The sequence below is a fragment of the Triticum aestivum genome, chromosome 5D (assembly GCF_018294505.1).
Source record: "Triticum aestivum cultivar Chinese Spring chromosome 5D, IWGSC CS RefSeq v2.1, whole genome shotgun sequence".
In the NCBI taxonomy this organism is placed as follows: Eukaryota; Viridiplantae; Streptophyta; class Magnoliopsida; order Poales; family Poaceae; genus Triticum; species Triticum aestivum.
Window position 1 is genome coordinate 317904133 of NC_057808.1, and position 21223 is coordinate 317925355.

The following is a 21223-nucleotide window of genomic DNA, read 5'->3' on the forward strand; positions in this document are numbered from 1 at the left end:
CAATACCTCTTGGCGGTTTTGAGAAGTACTCGTGCATGCATCAAGAGACACCACACTCCATGCATTGATCAGAACTTGATCTTCCAAGATCGTGTAGTTCTTCGATCTCTGGCTTTTCCTAGTTTTTGTTTGCGATTGCTCATACGCTTCCGCTTCGATCTCCTCTAATTCTTCCTCACAACCATGATCGTCCATGACGCCCTCCGTTTCATTGTAGTCGAATACGGTGAACGGGGCTTGATCAATGTCAACGGCGTTGGTGTCCAACAAGTTCACGAACTCGGCAGTTGCATTGTTTGAACCACCGCTATAGTGAAGGACAACAAGTGACCGAAGACGCATACCTTCCGGCCATTTCATCAAACACCTCGCTTGCGGGGGGAGCAGCACCGTTGAGCGGCATCACCGGGGCACCTCTTTCCGGGGCGGAGTGAGCGGATGAAGGAGGCGGCTTCTTTGTAGCCGGAATCCTCTTCCTCTTACCGCCGGCGGCCTTGGCAACCTTCTCTGCCGCCGGCCAAGATCGCGCAGCGGCGTTGGCGCCCGGAGCGCGGGCCTTCGCGACGGGGGCTGCCGGATTCCCGCCCTTCACGACCATGTTGCCCTGCCGCTTGCGGGCAGGCGCGACGTTACCTTGGGCGACGGCGGGGCCAACATGGCTGGCGACGAGATCCACCCGAGGGGAAGGAGCGTGCGCGACCTCGATAGTGACGGGGGACAGCAGGGAGTCATCCATGGCGGCGAAGGACGGCCGGGAAGATGCACCGGAGCATGCGGTGGCGGGGCAATGGTGGCGGAGGGTGGGGGGAGTGGGAACGGCCGCGTGGAAATGTCCCTCCGCCAAATCTCGCTGCGGATAGGAGCTGAGCTCGGGTCGTCCTCCTAGCCGATGAATCGAGAGGTCGGGGGAGATGTTTTGCCGCGCCCCGCAAAAAAAATTGCGGGCCGGGGCGGGATGCGGGGTCTGATCGGGCAGGTTTTTCCGCCCGACTCGGATTTTGGCGGTTATTTTGCGGGTCGAGGCGAGATACGGGGTCTGCTAGAGATGTTCTTAGTGTGGACCATGATCTCACCCATGTGGATGGAGACACACATAATGCATATAAGATATACCGATGAGGACATGCTCTCCCATCATCTCATAAGTGGGTCTATCAAAGTCAGTTCTACTTAGAGCATCTCCGGCCGTTTGGTACCCCCAGGGATTGAAATATCGTCTCCTGGGGCTAGCCGGCACTATTTTCACTGTGGGGCGGCCGGGTTCCCAACCGTCGCCCCAAGTTGGCCCAGGCGCCATTTTTTGAAAGAAAAATTTGGCTAAATTACGAAGGAAATGGCATGAATTTGGACCAAATTCAGGCGGTTTTCGTTCATATTTGTAAAAATTTAAAAGACATAATTAAAAAACAAAAATAATCTGCGCCGCCGCCACCCTGAGCCTACTGCATGCGGAGGAGCCTGTAGAAGGCGGTGTAGTCACTGCCGTCACCGTCCCGAACGCCGCCGTCCTTGCTGCAGCCCTGTCGCGAGTCGCCGAGGCGGACGGGGTTGGACGGCGCCGGCGCCTACTCGTCTTCGTCGTTGAGCATGACGACGCCGTCCTCATCACGGCCGCGGCACCGAGCGTCGATCTCCTCGAGGGCGCGGCGCTGGTGCTCCATCTCCTCCCACACGTAGTCGTCCTGAGCCCATTTCAGGCCAGTCTCAAGGTCGGCGACCATGTCGATGTGCTCCTGCTTGACGATGACGTGCGTCCCGGCTCCTTCTTCGGCCTGATAAGGCAAAGATGGCCGCGGGGAGGAGGGGAAGGTTGGCGGCGGCAACTCTCGTTTATGACGAGGATGCCGCTGCATCGACGCTCCGACGTCTCTTGGGGCTCGGCCTTGACGTTGGCGAGCGGCGTCTGTGTGCCGGAGGAAGAAGAGGACGTGCCCGCCACGCGCCTAGGCAGCCACGAGCTGCCGCTCCGGCGCGAGAAGGACAACGCTTGGTACTCCATCCGCGGCGAGTTGCCGCCCTCGATGTGCTCGAGGACGGCGTGAAGAGTGCGCCCGGGGTTGCCCCACCACTGTCGGCGACCGTTGGAGTTGTGGCACCCCCGTGGTGCCAGAGCGCCGTTCGTCGACGCGAGTTGGTCGGCGTGGCGGCGCTTGAAGTACGTCGTCCACAAGGCATTGCTGTTGAGGGCGTACCGCGGCTGCTGCCGGGCTTCCTCTGGCAGCGTCGACCGGATCCGCGTGATCTCGGCGCGGCGGTCAGCGCTGGTGGGCGGAAGGGGCACGGGGACTCCTCTGGCGCTGAGCCTTGATAACCCACAAGTATAGGGGATCGCAACAGTTTTCGAGGGTAGAGTATTCAACCCAAATTTATTGATTCGACACAAGGGGAGCCAAAGAATATTCTCAAGTATTAGCAGTTGAGTGGTCAATTCAACCACACCTGAAAGACTTAATATCTGCAGCAAAGTATTTAATAGCAAAGTAGTATGGAAGTAACAGTAACGTGGCAAAAGTAACAGTAGCAGTTTTTGTAGCAATCGTAACAGTGGCAACAGAAAAGTAACTAAGGAAAGATCAATATGTGAAAAGCTCGTAGGCAATGGATCAATGATGGATAATTATGTCGGATGCGATTCCTCATGCAACAGTTATAACATAGGGTGATACAGAACTAGCTCCAGCTCATCAATGTAATGTGGGCATGTATTCCGAATATAGTCATACGTGCTTATGGAAAAGAACTTGCATGACATCTTTTGTCCTACCCTCCCATGGCAGCGGGGTCCTATTGGAAACTAAGGGATATTAAGGCCTCCTTTTAATAGAGTATCGGACCAAAGCATTAACACTTAGTGAATACATGAACTCCTCAAACTACGGTCATCACCGGGAGTGGTCCCGATTATTGTCACTTCGAGGTTGCCGGATCATAACACATAGTAGGTGAATATTGACTTGCAAAATAGGATCAAGAACTCACATATATTCATGAAAACATAATAGGTTCAGATCTGAAATCATGGCACTCGGGCCCTAGTGACAAGCATTAAGCATAGCAAAGTCATAGCAACATCAATCTTAGAACATAATGGATACTAGGGATCAGACCCTAACAAAACTAACTTGATTACATGGTAAATCTCATCCAACCCATCACCGTCCAGCAAGCCTACGATGAGATTACTCACGCACGGCGGTGAGCATCATGAAATTGGTGATGGAGGATGGTTGACGATGACGACGGCGACGAATTCCTCTCTCCGGAGCCCCGAACAGACTCCAGATCAGCCCTCCCGAGAGAGATTAGGGCTTGGCGGCGGCTCCGTATCGTAAAACACGATGAATCCTTCTCTCCGATTTTTTTCTCCCTGAACATGAATATATGGAGTTGGAGTTGAGGTCGGTGGAGTCCCAGGGGGCCCATGAGGCAGGGGGCGCGCCCAGGGGGTGGGCACACCCTGCACCCTCGTGGACAGGGTGTGGGCCCCCTGATGCTGATTCTTTTGCCAGTATTTTTTATTAATTCCAAAACGTGTCTCCGTGGATTTTCAGGTCATTCCGAGAACTTCTATTTCTGCACAAAATAACACCATGGTAGTTTTGCTGAAAACAACGTCAGTCCGGGTTAGTTCCATTCAAATCATACAAGTTAGAGTCCAAAACAAGGGAAAAAGTGTTTGGAAAAGTAGATACGTTGCAGACGTATCAAGCCTCCACTCGTGGAGATGGCGGCGCCTCCCGGGTAGTCCGCCTCCTACTCATGGAGATGGCGGCGGCCGAAGCCGTTGGCCGCCGCTCCGTCGCGGGGAAACGCTCGGCCATCGATCCTGGCTTGAGAGAGAGAGAGAGAGCGTCGGTAGCGAAGGCGAGAGGGGCGTCGGTGGTGACAGAGAGAGAGAGAGGCTGTGGCGAGGCAAGTGTGCAGCTAGCGGCGAGGGAGGGTGGCTTTTATAGCGGCGGTGGGCCGCGAGTGGGTGGCAGCGGTGTGGACGTGTGGCGAAGGGGGCGGGACGCGCGGCGGCGGGCCTTCACTGCGCCGCCCGTGAATCAATGGAAGGCTGACTGGCGGCAGCCTTGGCGATGAGGACGACGAAGGTTCTAGGCGTCGCCCAGTCGCTGATTTGGCGGGTCCACCAATTTTCATGCCAAATTCATTTCCCCTGGCACCCCCGGGTGCCCCAAGCGCGCCGGGTTCGGACTGGGTCTGCCAGCGCCAATTTCGGCCCTAACCGGTGAAATTTGGGCTCCAAGGGATGCGACTGGGCCTATATTTTCGAGCCCGTGATTAAAAAGGGCCTGGGGAGCCTGTTGAGGGGCGAGTGGAGATATTCTTAAGGCCTTGTTCGTTTAATCCTCCTCCCAAGGGGATTTGAGTGGATTTTAACTTGTAGGGGATCTAATCCCCCTCAAACCCTGCCATTCCCCTTCAAAAACCACCTCAACCAAACAAGGCCTAATGGACGTCCATAACATGGTTAGATATCACCATATCAACCGCCGCTCCCCTCGCGCGTCCCCTCCCCTCCGGCACGGCTCCCTCCGCCGCCGCCTGGGGCCGTCCGCGTGGGTTTGCCGTGGAGCCAGGTTGTCCGTGCCGAGTCGTCTGGCAGTGTTGCAGGGACCGGTGTTTTCTGTGCCGTTCGCCCCTGCGGCCTCTCTTGTGCCCCCGGTGGCCTCGCGGTACGTGGCGGACGACCAGGTGGACTGCTGCTTCATGGAGACTGGGCCGGACATTCGCGTCCTGGAGGAGGAGCTCTCTCGCGCGGTCGTGGTCACCGTCGTGGGATCACGGCAGGCCGCGGACCTCTCCACGGCGGCTGCGACAATCGTGGAGGAATTCGAGCTCGGGCCCCTGGACATGTCCATCAGGAGCTACTACCCGCAGGATATACTTGTGCTCTGCCATTATGTGGAGCTTAGGAACCGGATTCTTCACCGGGGCCGGGCTGGCACGCCTCTGTTTGATCTGCTCTTCTCGCCCTGGTCTCGTCTCTCCGGCGCCACTGGCATCTCCATGCCGTTCCTCGTGCCGTTGATCCTCCGTGGGGTCCCGGCCAACTCGTGGACTAGGCGCACGGTGGACACTCTTCTGCATGGCCTGGGGCTTGTCGTCAAGGTTGCCGAGGCCATGGAACCGCGGCGCGACATGGCTGGCGTCAGGGTGTGGCTCCGCACCGATGACCCTACGCGTATCCCCGATCGGCGAATCCTTGTCGTCGAGGAGCCGGGCCGCAGGAGCGAGCGTTCCCGCCGCTCGGGCTCTGAGGTGGATGCTCTCTGGTACCCGGTTGCCATTTCCCAAGAGGAAGCTGTTCGTCTCGGGCCTCCGGTGGATGCTCCCCCGCCGCCGCCGCCCCCCTCGCCGCCCTCGGAAGACGACCGTGACGAAGCTCGGGGTGGCGGTCGGGGTGGTTGGGGTGCGCCTGGGGCTGGTTCCGACCATCGCGCTCCGCGTCCTCGCCTAGGTCACCGACCGGCTCCTCGGCGGCGTTGGCCCCGTCGCCGGCAATTCAGCGGATCGTTCAAACTGGTGCCTTGTCCAGTCAATGTGGACCAGTGGAAAGACTGGGCGCGGATACGATCGGATCAGCTGCCGTGGTTTGGCTGGCAGGCTCGGTCGGCTCGTCACAAGCAGACAGCGTTGGTGCGGTTCCCGGGGTTGGCGCGTAGGAGATTGGCTCCCCCCTCGACCTGGGCCCGCGTTCGGTGGAAAGCAGGGTTGCCCCACGCGGCTCGTTGTCGCTCCAGCATTCTGGTTGTGGCTCTGTGGACGGGTGCGGGGGGCTGGCACATTCAGAACCATCCGCGGGCCCCCCTGCCCTGCCTGGCGGCAATGCGTCCCCGTCTCCCTCGATCAGGATTGAGGACTGGGATTTGTCCTTTCCGGCAGGACTGCATGGCTCGGTCCAAGAGATTCCACCGGGCCCCGGGACAGAGAGTGACCGTTGGGACAGTTGCTTATTGGCTGGCTCGATCGATTCGGTGGGAGCAACCCCATCGGAGTTAGGGCCCGCAGGCCGTGCAGATGTGACGCAGCCATGCACATCCTAAGAGGGTTGGTTCTTGGTCAGTCTGTCTGAACTTGCTGATGCTCCGTCTACCCCAGCGATGCGTGTGCAGGCTCAGCCTTCCTTCCAGGATTAGGTGGATCAGTTTTGCTCTGGGTTGCGGCAAACTCTCACCCCACTCCTCGCGCAGCCACAAGCTAGGGCGGTCCCCAAGCAACAAAGGAGGCCTAGGCAGAAGCGCCACAAATCACTACTCTGCGCCGTAGCGTTCGGCTGGCCAAAGCAGGGCGTGGGTCTAGGGCCTCCAAGCAACAGGCAGTTCTCATCCGGAAGCTTTGCCTCGCGAATGAAGGAAATGTGATCAGTGATGTGGCACTTGAGGCCTACGTAGATTTGTTTGACAAGCCGCTGATGGATTGCCACATCAAGGCGATCCTAGCCCTGTTCGGTTGGGATGCCTCTGCCTTGCCATTATCGGCCAAGGACGAGTTGGTTGTGCAGGGCCAGTAGTGCTGCTCTGCCATGGTAGCGGTAGGCCTTCGCTATGTCGTCGCAACCTCCGAAGATTCTTGTGTGGAACGTACGTGGGCTAAACTCCCCGGCTCGGCGGAGCTCGGTATACCAAGTGGTGGTTGCCTCAAATGCAAGCATTGTGTACCTCCAGGAGACGAAAATGGAAGTGATCACGGCGGATGTTGTAAGACAGTGCCTTGGCAATAAATTTGACGGTTTCTACTACGTTCCCGCGGTGGGTGCTCGTGGTGGGATTCTCCTAGCTTGGGATAGTGTGGTGGTCTCTATCTCGAACAGGCATGTCACGGCCAATACGGTCACTGGCCTTGTCACCCAAGATGGGACGCCCATGTGGTGGCTCACGGGGGTGTATGGACCCCAGGGCGATGCGGATAAGATCGAATTCATCCAAGAATTGAGGGACGTACGTGCTCTGCACGCGGGTGCGTGGACAGTTGTAGGCGATTTCAACTTGCTCGTAAATCCCGAGGACAAGAACAGAGTCACTTTCAACCGCAGGATGATGGCGAGGTTCCGTGCCTTCCTAAACCGAATGGAACTTAAGGAGCTCTATCTCAATGGCCGACGCTACACTTGGTCGAACGAGAGGCGGAACCCAACCATGTAGAAGATAGACCACATCTTCATAACCAACTCCTGGGAAGATATTTTCCCCAGGAACTTGCTGACTGCCATGAGTACGGCAACATCTGACCACTGCCCTCTTCTAGTTGACCTTGATGCTGAATTCCAGATTGGCCGACGGTTCAAGTTCGAGAGCTTCTGGCCCAAAACCGACGGGTTCATGGACACGATGCGGGATGCCTGACATGCGGTCCCGGCTGATGGAAACCCCTTTGTGGTCCTTGATAACAAGCTTCATGCCACGGAAAAAGCACTTCAAAGCTGGAGCGATAGGCGAATTGGCAATGTTCGCTTGCAGCTCACGATTGCTATGGGGTTATTGGTAGGATGGATGTGGCCGCGGAATCGAGATCCCTCTCGGAGGAGGAACACGCCCTACGTAAGCTTCTGAAGAAAAAGTTGTTGGGATTATGCTCGCTTGAAAGAACTATCGCGAGGCAAAGATCTCGTCTACTATACCTCTCCGAAGGAGATGCTAATACGACATTCTTCCAAAGGCAGGCCCGACATAGGCAACGCAAAAATGTGATCACTGCCATGCAACACAATGGGGCAATGTACACTGGGCAGGACAATATTTCAGAATTGGTGGATGACTACTATACTGGTCTGCTGGGGAGAGCTCCTCGTAGAGAGGCAGCGATAAACCTAGACTTGCTCGATCTTCCCTCCCTGGATCTTGCGAGCCTTGAGGATCCATTCAAGGAGGAGGAAGTGGAGAACACCATCAAGACGATGCCACTTGACAAGGCTCCTGGCCTGGACGGTTTTACGGGCAGATTTTTTGCCAGCTGTTGGAACATCATCAAGGACGATTTCATGAGGGCGTTGCACCAGTTTCACTCGGGAGACTCGAGGGGTATGGCTGGCATCAACAAGGCACTCGTTACTCTCCTGCCGAAGGTAGCCGGTGCGGTGGATATAAAGGAATTCTGGCCGATCAGCTTGGTAAATGGCCCGATCAATTTTTTTGACAAGATCCTAGCCACAAGACTTGCGGTGGAACTTCCGAAGCTTGTGGGATGCCACCAAAGCGCATTTGTCAAAGGGCGTTCCCTCCACGATAACTTCATGCTCGTGCAATGCACGGGTCGACGCCTACATGCTTTAAGGAGTCCGGCAGCCCTGCTCAAGCTCGACATTACTAAAGCTTTTGACTCTATTCAGTGGCCGTTCCTGATCGAGGTCCTGCATCGGATGGGTTTTGGCCACAAGTGGCTGACCTGGATCTGTGGACTGCTCGCTACCTCCTCCACGCGTGTCATGATAAATGGCCGCCCAGGCAAACCAATTCTGGCATGTCAAGGCTTTAGGCAAGGTGATCCTTTGTTGCCAATGCTTTTCATCCTTTGTATGGAGCCCCTCTATGCGCTTTTCCAGTTTGCTGCCGAGCATGGCCTTCTTGCTCCCTTGGCTCGATCTGGCATGCAACAACGCGTCTCCATGTTTGCGGACGATGTGGTGGTCTTCATCAAGCCAACTGAACTTGAGGCTGCAACCTGCAGCGCGATCTTGACTCTGTTTGGCCAGGCTTCTGGGTTGTCTGTCAATCTGGCCAAGAGCTCGGTTCTTCCCATTCGATGTTCTCCTGAGGAGATTGAGCTTCTAACTTCCATGCTGGGATGCCCTTTGGCCGCTTTCCCGTGCAAGTACTTGGGTCTGCCGTTGACACTCCGGAAACAAAACTCGGTGCAGCTCCAGCCGCTGGTGGATCATGTGGGCGACAGTCTGCCTATGTGGAAGGCTGCATCTATGCCAAAAAGTGGGCGGCTCCTCCTAATCCAATCTGTGCTTTGTGCAATCCCAGTCCATTCCATGTTAGCACTTGATCTACCTGCTAAAACCCTTGCGGCCCTCAACAAAATTTGCCGAGGTTTTCTGTGGTGCGGGAAGAAAGATGCCAGAGGAGGTAACTGTTCTGTCGCCTGGGTTTAGTTCATGCGGCGGCACATGCCACAATTGGCAATGGCAAAGCTACCCTCTTCTGGGATGCTAGATGGCTGGACGGGTGGAGAATTGAGGAGATTGCACCCACAGTTCATAGCTTGATTCCGGACCGGATTAAAAGATCCAAGCTTGTTGCTGATGCTCTACCAAATGATAGTTGGGTTCGGGACCTTGGCCCCAACCTCTCACCCCAAGCTCTGAACGAGTTCATGCGGTTGTGGACCCTAATCTCTGGACGGCAGCTCTCGAACGATGTTGAGGATACCCTCTCTTGGTCCTGGGAGAAGGACAGACAGTTCTCCGCTAGATCTGCCTATGCCGCTGGATTCATGGGGCGCATCGTCTCCCAGACAGCGGCTTTCACCTGGAAGTCCAAGGCGCCCTTGAGGTGCCGTTTTTTCACCTGGCTTGCCCTAAAGAACAGATGCTGGACCTCCGACCGGCTGGCCCGCCGTGGTTTACCTCACCAGGATTCCTGCCCACTTTGCAACCAAGATGACGAAACCATTCAGCACCTCCTTGTGGGTTGTGTGTTTGCTAAACAAGTGTGGCACTGGCTGAGTGGCCTCACGAACAGACCTGACTTCGAGCCCCAGCACGGTGAAGGCCTCGGTGACTGGTGCCTCCGTCAGGATCGTCCTTCTGCTCATCGTAGATCCACTCGCGCCAAATGCCTACTTGTCATGTGGTGCGTTTGGAAGCATCGTAATGACATCGTGTTCAACGGTGCTACCCCGTCACTCGCTGTGGTTTCACTTAGGATTAAGGAGGAGGGCGCTCTCTGGGCTAGGGCTGGCCTTATGAAAGGCAACGTTATAGGGTTCGAGGTAGAAGACGGTAGGCCGGATCGAGAGTAGTGTCTCGTGTGTATGGTGGTGTTGGTTAACCCCAACATGTAAATTTACGATGTAACCGTGGACTCGGGACTCTTCCCGCTTTCTTCTTTAATGAATGATACGCACTCTCTCGTGCGTATTCGAGAAAAAAAACCAATATGTATGCCACCACATTACACATGTGGTAAGCAATCAAATAATTCAGCTAGACGGAGATTAGCTATAAGCTCATAGTAACTTTTTTCAACTTTGTCTCTATCTCTTTTCTTACATTAAATGCTTTTATTTAAGAGTACACTAAAGACCAAGAGCCCACCTTCACTTGCTCTCAAGTCTCAACCACCGGCGAAGACTCCAAACAGCTCAACACAGGGGCGACAAGTCAACCCGGCAGCGTGCGAGCTCAAGCATCAAAGGCTAGCAGAGGAAGGGCGGCCTTCACCCTCCAGGTGCTCCAGCTCCTCCACTGACCCACCACTATGCCGATGGACACCCCGCCGCCGCGCGGGGCGGCGCTGTCCGACGACGACCGCCTCCTCGTCGCCCACTGCGCCGCGCTCTCCTTCCCCTCCGCCTCCCGCTCCCCGCCCTCCGCCGCCGCCGCGTCCTCCGCCTCCTTCCAGGCGCACCACGCGTCCCACCCCTACCCCTGCGCCGCCTTCGTCTTCCCGCCCACCTGGTCCGCCGCCGCCTGGATGCCTTCCTCCCCCGACGCCGGCGGTCGCGCGCCGTTCGGGGACGCGGAGGTCGACCCCGCGCTCTTCCCGTCGCTGCGCAGCGTCGGGAGCGGCGTCCCCGCGCGCGCCAGCGCCGCCTTCGTCGCCGCCTTCAGTGGCCTGCTCGACGGCTCGCCGCTCCAGACCGAGGTGAGGGCCTTCTGCCATCGCCACTTCATAAACCATTCTGCCGAGAAGCCGTGGTTGCCGCACAGAAGTGAAGTGCAGTCTCTGAGAGAGACCTTTTGCGCTTTGCTACTTCCTTCCGCCGTAGGATCTAAGAGCATATTGTTTCAGGAAACCTTCTCCGTCTTGTGTGTAGAACAACAGCTTCATTCCGGCTGTGAAAGAAACACTTCAATTTTCAAACGCTCCCTTTGCATCAAGAAGCCCTTGTTGCTCTGAATTCTTTACAGGCTACATTTATATTGGTTTTGGTTCGCACGAAGGATTGTTGTGAGTTGTTGCTGCAGCAATTGTGTCATCCCGAGCAATGGGGTGCAGTCATGTAGACTTGGAGATCTGTGCAGTGGTTCTGTCTAGAAAGGGACCACCTCCTTTTCTTGTCTGACATATATTTGCCCATATTGGTATAATGCTTTTGAAGATTTATGTCTTTTTATTCCAAAGATTTATCTCTTTGGTCGGTTTTGATTTTCATAGTGCTTTTGTGGTTCAGTTAGTTTGATTTGAGCTTATGAAACATAATGAGGGAGGTGATGAGATCCATGGCCACTACAGTTTCAGACTGATAGTAGTAGATAAAAGGCTACAAGGTAGTTTGGCTTGGTGTCGTTTATGCTCCGTGAAAATAGGTAAAATGAACTAGGTGCTTTATTAATTTGATGACAGGAAAATGAAATGGCCACTGTGATTTAGCAATTCTACCGAATTCAACTCCACTTGCTTTTTGCTCTTGCTGTGGTCATAGACCTTTCATAGTCTTACCTCATAGTATTATGTTATCTTCATATCAACAGAGTGATAGTCTTGCCATTGTGAATTTCAGTGTAACTGCATTTTCACCTGAAAGAAAAGTGGTGTTTTTTTATCGCTTTGTATTACAGGTATCTAAAGCGGTGGCAGAGGAGAAACGTGTCGTTTTCACAGGCCATTCGTCTGGGGGTTCAATAGCCACCCTTGCTGCCATATGGTTTCTTGAGAACTGCACAAGACGGGGAAGTGTCAATCAAGCACAGCCATTTTGCGTGACCTTTGGGGCACCTCTTGTTGGCGATAATGTTTTCAACCATGCTGTTAGAAGGGAGGGCTGGTCACAGTGTATTTTGCATTTCATCATGCCACTGGACATCATCCCACGAATACCGCTGGCCCCCCTTTCATCCTCTAGAGAACAAATTCAGTCTGTTCTGGATTGGTTATCTCCTCACAGTCCAAACTTCTCACCTGTTGGGAATTCGCTTGTTATTCCAGAGTTTTATGAAACTTTGTTGAGAAGCACCCTATCTATTGCCAGCTACGAGGCCTGTTCTTTCATGGGATGCACTAGCTCAATCCTAGGAACGCTGACTTCCTTTATTGAGCTATCCCCGTACAGACCCTGCGGGACTTACCTTTTCTTGACAAGTACCGATCAACTGATTATTCTCACAAACTCAGATGCTGTATTACAGTTGCTATTTTACTGCCTTCAATTGGATCCCCAACAACAATTGCTTGATGCCGCCGCCAGAAGTTTAAGTGCTCACTGGGAATATGAATCGATTAAGCAAAGTGTGATGCAAGAGATAGGTTGTGTGGATTACCTAAGAGCAATTTCATCATCCCTTCCTGGTAGACAGATGAATGGGACAGCAATTGGTGGCCTTGAACTGGTAAGCAATGACTCCTCTTCTTCCATAAACAACTGTGGTTTGCCACTGTAAACATCTGTTATGTTGGTGAACTGTATGTGTGAAGGCAGTCTTAGTCTGGAAACCCTCAGTGTTGCATTTTAGCATCTGATCATTCATTTAGGGTGTACCCAAATGCAACAGATGTTTGTAGCCTAGGATAAATGGTAATGTACACATCAAATTTATATCAGTAACTGTTTCCGATAACACAATTCTCCAGTTACTAGTTCCATTTCCATCTCCATAAAAGGTGTTTTCCCTAAGTTTAAACCACCAGTAAATTTAATAACCAGTCCAGTCCAATCACATAATATTACAGTTGTCACTTTCATATTACAGAGTAAGGAAGCTATGCTGAGCCTTGCTGCTGCTGCACAATGGGAGAAGCAAAGAGAGATAAACCAAGCAAAGATAGACGCAAACTGCAGTAAAATTCAGGAAGCCCTCAAGTCCCTGAACGAGTACAAAAGAACATGCGAGCTGCATGAAGTGAGCTACTATGATTCCTTCAAGCTTCAGCGGGAAGTGCATGACTTCAATTCAAATGTACGGAGGCTGGAACTAGCCGGCTTTTGGGACGAGATAATTGAGATGTTGCGAAGGCGTGAGCTTCCAGACGCGTTCGAAGGGCGAGAAGAGTGGGTGAACCTGGGGACCTCGTACCGCCGGCTGGTTGAGCCCCTGGACATTGCAAACTACTACAGGCATTCCAAGAATGAGGACACCGGCTCCTACCTCTCCAAGGGCAGGCCGAGACGTTACAAGTACACCCAGAAATGGCGCGAGCAGTCGCACCGCATCCCCTTGGGTTCCAGCCTCGAGTCGTGCTTCTGGGCAATGTCGGAGGAGCTGCAGGCTGAGATGATCAACGGCAAATCATTCGAGGATCTGAAAGACAGGGTGGGTAAACTCGAGAGCGATGCACTTGGATGGTTCACCTCGGGAAATCTTGGCAGGGATGTGTTTCTGAGCAGCTCATCCTTTGTGATATGGTGGAAGACACTCCCGGAGCAGCACAGGTCCGCGTCATGCATCGCGAGACTTGTGCCTTCATAAGAGAATTTCTCCGTGGCATGATGGGGTAGCCATTTCCGATCTAACCGGAACTGCTGCCACCGGATATTGTAAGCCTGAACTATCATGTAAAGTCATTTGTGTGTAGTATTCTCCGGGATGAAAGCAGACTATTTAAAATGCTAAACAGTTGTTGTCCAATAAACTCACAGGCCCATGTTTCATCTCGCCTTACCAAGGTGTCCCTCTGGGGACAATTTTCATGTTTTGACCCTTTTGTGAAACTTTAACAGGATCTGACCCTGGTTCGAAATAATTTTGGGATCTGACTCTTTTACTACTGCTATAGTCTCTGGCGGTAGGATAACACTGCCTACCGCCACGGTCTTCGGCAGTAGGATTTAACTGCGTTATGACGTCGTTATAACATGAAAAATACCTACCGCCAAAGTCTTCGGCGGTAGACCATTATAGGCATTACCTTTTCTTTGAAAATGAGGTCGCCCGTGCGTGCATGGTGGCGTTTTGCAATTATGTGGCTGCAAATGTGCAGGCTTCATGCGCTGCCTAGCTAGCTACCCATGCATCCCATCAATTGTTTAAGTTTGTTGCATGTCCAAGCTAGAAGCTACGTACTATTCTAATAGTACTGATGCATGTGGGTGAGAAGAGAAAGGGAGAGATGGATGCGAGTAAATGTTACTGCAAATGAATGTTACTGCAGTGTGTTAGAAACCACGTCTCGCATGCACTCACATGCATCTCGTAATAGTGAATAGCCTGCCACCAAGTACCATGGTGGTAGGGTTACACAGCCTACCGCCAAGTATTCTGGCGGTAGGCTATTTTGCACGTTAATGGCCGTGACGGCGCAGTTAAATCCTACCGTCAAGTACTCTGGTGGTAGGTTGTATAACCCTACCGCCAGAGACTATGGCGGTAGGAAAAAAAGTCAGATCCCGAATTTTTTTCAAACGAGGGTTAGATCCAGCTAAACTTTAATAAAAGGGTCAAAACACGAAAATTGTCCTCCCTCTGGTAGGGGCATCTACAACCACAATGGGCAAATTTTGCCCCTCGAACGTCCAAGATAGTGACCGGACGTGTCTGTTCTGACACCCCATATTTTCTGCCAAACAACCATGCTCCTCAAATTGTCCTTCTCAGTTAAGGCAACGTCAAACGTTGGCACACAACGACAAACAAACGTTGGCGGTGGTCGGACCTCCAGCGCGCAACCAGCAGCGGCAGTGCTGGCGGCGAGCTCCAGGGCGCTGGTCATTGGGGGCACATGCACGGAGACTACTCGGCTGCCATCAAGGTCAAGCCGACTATGTTATTTAGGATTGCAGTGAAATCGATTGACTCCTTTTCTATGAGTTTGTCTTTAATTTGAGCTTTGATTCTCGTCTAGTTTGAAATATAAATTATGCATGTTTTATATGTATAACGTGGTAATCAAACAAAATGTATGGTGTGCCTCCATTAAGATGTGAACTGTAAAACCCACACATTACCTCAAATTCAAACTACTTTGTCAATGGATGCAATGTGTTCAAACGCTCCCTTCCACATCTCAATTTCAAATGAGTTCGGGCTTTTCACTTTATATTTTCACCCGTGATAATTTGACCTGTGTGGTTGTTCGATTAATCGAGGGCTGCTGACCTGAAGTGAACAATACAAAGTGCGACTTGACACCTATGCCATTTAAAACGATTGTTTTTATGGAGAGAAAAAAAACTAGTCCACTATATAGGTAGGAGTCTCCGTGCTTGCTTGCTAGGGTTGCTCTTTTCACACACTCTCGTCCTCTCCAGATCTAAACACGACAGCGGTGGCCTCTCTCTCTCTCTTCTCTCTCTCTCTCTCTCTCTCTCTCTCTCTCTCTCCGTTGGTCATAGATCCGGCTGGATCCCCTCCGCCGGGGAAGGTAAGAAGGTGCAATTTTCACGTGATCGTCAGTGGTGACGGCTCTAGCTCACTGCCGGCGTGTCTCGGTAAGCATGCCTTGCCGTTGTCTCCCACACAGCGCCGGCTAGGGAGGGCCTCTGACCCCTTCTTCCTCGCTGTCATAGTGTGGGTAGATCCGGCCTCCCTCCGCCCACCTAGTATAACTTCCTTCGAAACCGGCCTTGCTCTACTGCCCCAGCTCCTCACGTCACTGCATGTGTATCTTTTTCTACTTCTCAGCCCCCCTCGTAGATAGGATCGATCGACTATTCGAAAGCCACCTAAATGTTTACTATTATAAGAGGTAAAACTACTTGCAGTCGAATCTAGTTCTTGCTTCAAACAGGGAGGAAAGGGGGGAGTTGTAGCCTAAATCTAGGACTTGGTCAAAAGAGGAAAGAATGGGGGCGAAAAGTAGCAGAGACTAGCTATCCAACTGGTCTCTTGGTCTAGGAGGGAAATAAAGGAAAACGCAGTACAAACTCGATATAGAACCGATCAATTGGTTGAAAAAGGAAAGAAAGTGGGGACTGGGGGACAAGTCAACAGAGCATGTCTAGTACTAGATTTGCTGCCCTCGCACAGTAAAAGGTGGCTATACTAAACAAAAATGGGACCAAACCAAATATCCTGTTTGGATGTTTGTTGTCCCGAGCCCGTCTAATCTAATGCCACTGGTAAAATGTAGGAATCCCACTGTTAAAGTTAGGACACGTTAAACCAATGTTGTTTTCAATGTAATGCCTCCAGTAATATGAATCAATGGCACTGCTTTTCATGTCATGCTATATTTCAACATAAATAAGTTGATTCTTTTCGTTAGAAATGCAACTGTCCTGGTCTGCCTACTCTCCCGTGCCCTTATACCAACTCTTTAGCAACTGTTAATATAATGTTGCTGGTAAAATGAAGCAATGGCACCATTAAAGTAATGTCATATTAACGGTTGCCATAGTTAATCTTAATGCCCACACTAATATCTAGCAATGCCGCCGCTTCAGAAATTTCTACTATCCTTGTATGATTGTCATTCAGATAAGAACATGCTTCTTTTAATTTCATGTATGTTTCATCACTCGTTAGTCACCCTCCTTTCCACCTTTTTGTGCAAACAGAGATATACATTTCACCTCGTCGAACTCTGCAGGTAATCTCCTCCAACAGTTAATTAGCCATCACCGTCACCAAATGGCACTTTCCACATATTTGGGTCAAGAACATGGATGCTTGATCTTAGTTGAACTGCACAAAAGGCTATCCAAATTAGAGTTACACATTCCACGAGGTTGACGACCAACCTTGATGTTGCTCAATTTTATTGCAACTAGTGAAGAAGAAGCTGCAGCTCATGGGACCAAGTACTTGCTGTTGGTGTCAAAACCGGCGGATCTCGGGTAGGGGGTCCCAAACTGTGCGTCTAAGGTCGATGGTAACAGGAGACTGGGGACACGATGTTTACCCAGGTTCGGGCCCTCTCTATGGAGGTAATACCCTACTTCCTGCTTGATTGATCTTGATGAATATGAGTATTACAAGAGTAGATCTACCACGAGATCGTAGTGGCTAAACCCTAGAAGTCTAGCCTGTATGACTATGGTAATGAGTCTCCCTCCTCCGGACTAAGTCCTCCGGTTTATATAGACACCGGGAGGATCTAGGGTTACACAAGGTCGGCTACAAAGAAAGGAATCTACATATTTGGTCGCCAAGCTTGCCTTCCACGCCAAGGAGAGTCCCATCCGGACACGGGTGCAATCTTCGGTCTTCGTATCTTCACAGCCCATCAGTCCGGCCCACGGCTAACAGGCTGGACACCCGAGGACCCCTTAGTCCAGGACTCCCTCAGTAGCCCCTGAACCTGGCTTCAATGACAAGGTATCCGACGCGTAGATCTATCTTCGGCATTGCAAGGCGGGTTCCTCCTTCCGAACTCCAAGATAGTCTTCGGACGTATTGAACGTGTTCGGACCTGTAACACACACACCACACACAACCGCAGAGAGAATATAATATTCCACGAGTCCAATCCGCTGACAACTTTTTGTAACATGACATCACGTCTGCTCGGTCATAATTTCGAACCCTTTTTCGTCTGCCGCTCCACGTTTCGAGACGCGGTTGCCATTGGCACGTCTTGTCAAAGCAGAGATCGTGTCCCCTTATTGCGGGATTCTCATCAATACGGGCGTGGGTAACCCAACCGTGCCGTTTACACAGCCCTTGGGAATAGGCGAGTTTTCAGGCGAGTGGGGAGGCGTTCAATATTCACTGCCTTTATAAGGAGATAAGGATTCCCCTCCTTCACCCACGCCTTCTCTTCCTCTCTATCCTTCCATTCTCGAGCTCCAGCGCCCAAGTTCCCATCTTCTCCATCTCTAGGAAACACTCAATCATGTCCGGATCCGGAGGCCAAGGCAAGTGGATGGTCTCCTCCGTCAAGGAGAAGGACATCACCCAGCTCTGGGCGGCGGGTACCTGGCGAAAGGAATCGCCCACCGTCTGCCCTCCAAGGGGCAAGTCATCCCCACCCCGAAGCCTACTGAGAGGGTATTTTTCCTCCCTCACTTCGTCCGCGGATTGGGGTTTCCACTTCACCCCTTCGTCCGCGGACTGATGTACTATTACGGGCTAGATTTCCATGATCTAGGCCCGAACTCCTTCCTCAACACCTCGGCATTTATTGTCGTGTGCGAGGCCTTCCTCCATATCCACCCCCACTTTGGCCTATGGCTCAAGGTCTTCAACGTGAAGCCAAAGGTGGTGGACGGTCAGCACGCGGAGTGCGGGGGCGCCATGGTGAGCAAGATGCCCAACGTCGCTTGGCCCACAGGCACTTTTGTGGAGACCGTCAAGGAGTGGCAGAAGCAGTGGTTCTACATCACAGAGCCGCGCGCCGCCACTTGGGCGGCGGCTCCCGAGTTTAGGGCCGGAGCCCCAATGCGGCTCACCTCCTGGAGGGAGAAAGGCCCCAACTGGTCAGTGTCAGACGAGCTGATAGCGCTGCAAACGCGAATTCAGAGTATGGTGGATAAAGACGTCAAGCTCGTCGACGTGATCCAGGTGATGCTGGTTCGCCGGTTTCTCCCCTGCCAAAGCTGAAGCTTCCCTTTATGGGAATTCGATCCGGCGAAGCACCAGACCCTCGAAGGGCTCTTCGGAACTACTCACGAAGGTGCCTAGAAGCTGCTCTTTAAGGGCAACGTGAAGCCGCCGGTCATGGATTCAGACTGCGGACACGATCACTCCCATCCCGCCAATGAGGTAAGTTCTCCTTTTCTTAAGGCATACCTTCTACTTGTTTGTTCAAGGAGGATGCCTAACCTTTGTTGTATTTTCTTAGGCATGGACGGAGAGAGCGGAGCGGATCCATAGTTCGGCTCCGCTGCCCGAAGAGCCAGTCATCCTGCTCCTGGCGAAGATGCTGGTTCCGGCGCCCTATAGGCCGCCAGAGAAGAAGACCAAGAAGAAGGCCAAGGGGGCCAAAGGTGGCCCCCGTCGCAAGGGTGCTTCGGACGTGACGTCTGAAGACGAAGTGACCCTTTCCTCCACCGCCGAGGACGACGACGACGAGGAGGAGGAGGAGAAGAACCCTCCCCCTGATGAGGGAAAGAAGAAGAGGGCGGCCTCCACGAACCTGGAGGCGGAGACATCCAAGAAGGGGAAGGGCTCCCTCGTGGATAACTCCGCGTGGGATGTCGACAGCAGTCCGGAGCGACGCCCCCGCACTAAGCCTCGAGCTGCATCGTAAGTGCTAAGACTCATACATGCCCGTAAATCTAGCCTCTCCTCTTCGTTGTATTGACATGATTAGTTATGTTATTACAGTCCGGCCCACAACAGCTCCCAGCGATCCTCGTCACGAGGTTCGTTGGATTCAAAGGCGATGGCCAGCGAGTCACCGCCGACGCTCACTCCCCCAAGGCCAAGGACGATGCGGAGGTGCTATCCCGAAGGACTTTTCCAGGCCGGGGAGAGGCTCAGGAGGTGCCAGAAGGCGAAGCCTCCGTCGCCGGACACCAGGGGGAGCCAATCCCCATGGAGACTGGTGGTGAGGGCCGTAGTCAGTTCGGCCCTCAGTCGGATTCGATTCCGGAGACCGATATGGCTCCATAATCCAGCGCGCAACCTCCTCCGAAAGAAGGGGGTGTGCCTATTCCGCCGGTGACCCCTGTCCAACCAGGGGTACCGGATAATCTGCTGGAAGCGCTGCGAGGCGCTTCCATTGTGGATGAGCACCGTGTTCTTATGGGCATGGTAATTGAAAGGGTTCGGTCCGCCAAGAGCGGACTAACCGAAGCCTGCAACAGCCTGCTGACAAGTTTTGAGGTAAGCGACGCAAAAAGAGAAAATCCCAATATAGACCGTAGCCCCTGAGACACCATCCGGTGCTCGGAAAGAAAAAGGCGGACAGAGGATCAATCCTTTATTGCAGGAAACTAACTAAATTTGTCTGAAATGAATACGCAGGCATCGCTGTTGGCCGCAGCCTCGCATACTGCCGAGGTCTCGGGACTGAAGCGAAGACTGGAGCAGGCCGAGGAGGAGCTCGGCCAGGTGAGGAGGCAGCTCCAAGAAAAACAAGGTATGTGATAACCCGTTATATATTCGAAAAAAGTAAAATGATATGCATTGACCGAAGTGTCATGATATGTATAGAAGCGACGACCGAGGTCGAGGCCCTGAGGAAGGCCCTGGCCGAAGCCGAGGGGAAGGCTGTCAAGGAGCAGGCCACCCGTAAGAAGCTCAAGGCCCGGGTCAACAAGGTCCAACAAGAGCTCCAGGACGCGGTGAGGAGGTGCGAGACCTTGGAGCGCGATGCGTCGGCTCAAGAGGCCGAACTCGCCAAGGCTCGTCAGAGTGCGGAGACAGCCCGGAGTGAGGCCCAGGGCGCCCTCCGAGAGATTCAGGAGGCCAGGACGATCGCGGCGGGTAAGGCATTCAGTATGCAAAGCAAATATGTAAAGAGGAAGTATCTTTTACTAACCCGGATTCGGAGTTCTCCAGGGGCTTTTGCTGATCTGCCGCGTAGTGTGTCCGACGCCGCGGAGTTCTTCCGAGCCGAAGAAGGGAGCTCCACGGAGAAGCTGTTCTGGTCGCAATATCTTGCGCGAGAACATCCGGTGCCCTTCAGCGATCAGCTAAAACAGCTAGTCGAGCTGCACAGGGTGGCCGAACTGGCCATGAAGGATTTAATAATCCGGCTATGGCCAGCTGAAGCTATACCCAACAGTTACTTCGGCCTCGTGAAGCGGTTGGTGGATGCCTGTCCTCGGCTGGACGCAGTCAAGCGGTCCGTCTGCATCGAGGGCACGCGTATGGCCTTTGCCCACGTCAAGGTCTGGTGGGCGAAGATGGACACCATCAAGATTGTGACCGAGGGGCCACCCGAGGGCAAGGAGCACCGCACACCCGAGCGGTATTTTGGAGACGTACTGGAGGGGTCTCGTATTGTAGTGATGCAGTGTTCGCAAAACATTATCTTTGAATGAATGTATTCAAGTTGCCTCTACCTTGTATGATAAAACAAAGTGAGTTTGTGATATGATGTTTGTTATGTTAAAAAATTTACCTCCTGTGCGGCCGTGTTGTATGAAATCTGAGGGTAGGGCAGTCGTCGGCTTCTGCCCCCATGTAGGTAGTACGGGGGTGTTCAGGATGGAATCTAAACACTCTTGATCCAATTATATGGTCCTTGAAGGAGTTGTTTAGCGCAACGAACCAGGCAATCAGACTATG

General features: G+C 53.0%; 1 protein-coding gene across 1 annotated transcript; it reads left to right on the plus strand.

Moving 5' to 3' along the window:
* The first annotated feature begins 10302 nt into the window (after positions 1-10302).
* LOC123121445 (protein EDS1L) lies at positions 10303-13758 on the plus strand. Its single transcript, XM_044541419.1, has 3 exons — positions 10303-10814; positions 11732-12499; positions 12860-13758. The coding sequence occupies exons 1-3, from the start codon at positions 10428-10430 to the stop codon at positions 13574-13576; spliced, it is 1872 nt and encodes a 623-aa protein (XP_044397354.1). The 5' UTR covers positions 10303-10427; the 3' UTR covers positions 13577-13758.
* Positions 13759-21223: the final 7465 nt, after the last annotated feature.

Bases quoted from the DNA above. Each gene is read 5' to 3' on its own strand.
- LOC123121445 (XM_044541419.1), top strand. From the start codon at position 10,428: ATGCCGATGGACACCCCGCCGCCGCGCGGGGCGGCGCTGTCCGACGAC. The intron at 10,815-11,731 runs GTGAGGGCCTTC...TTTGTATTACAG, and splicing joins GCTCGCCGCTCCAGACCGAG to GTATCTAAAGCGGTGGCAGA. The intron at 12,500-12,859 runs GTAAGCAATGAC...TTCATATTACAG, and splicing joins CAATTGGTGGCCTTGAACTG to AGTAAGGAAGCTATGCTGAG.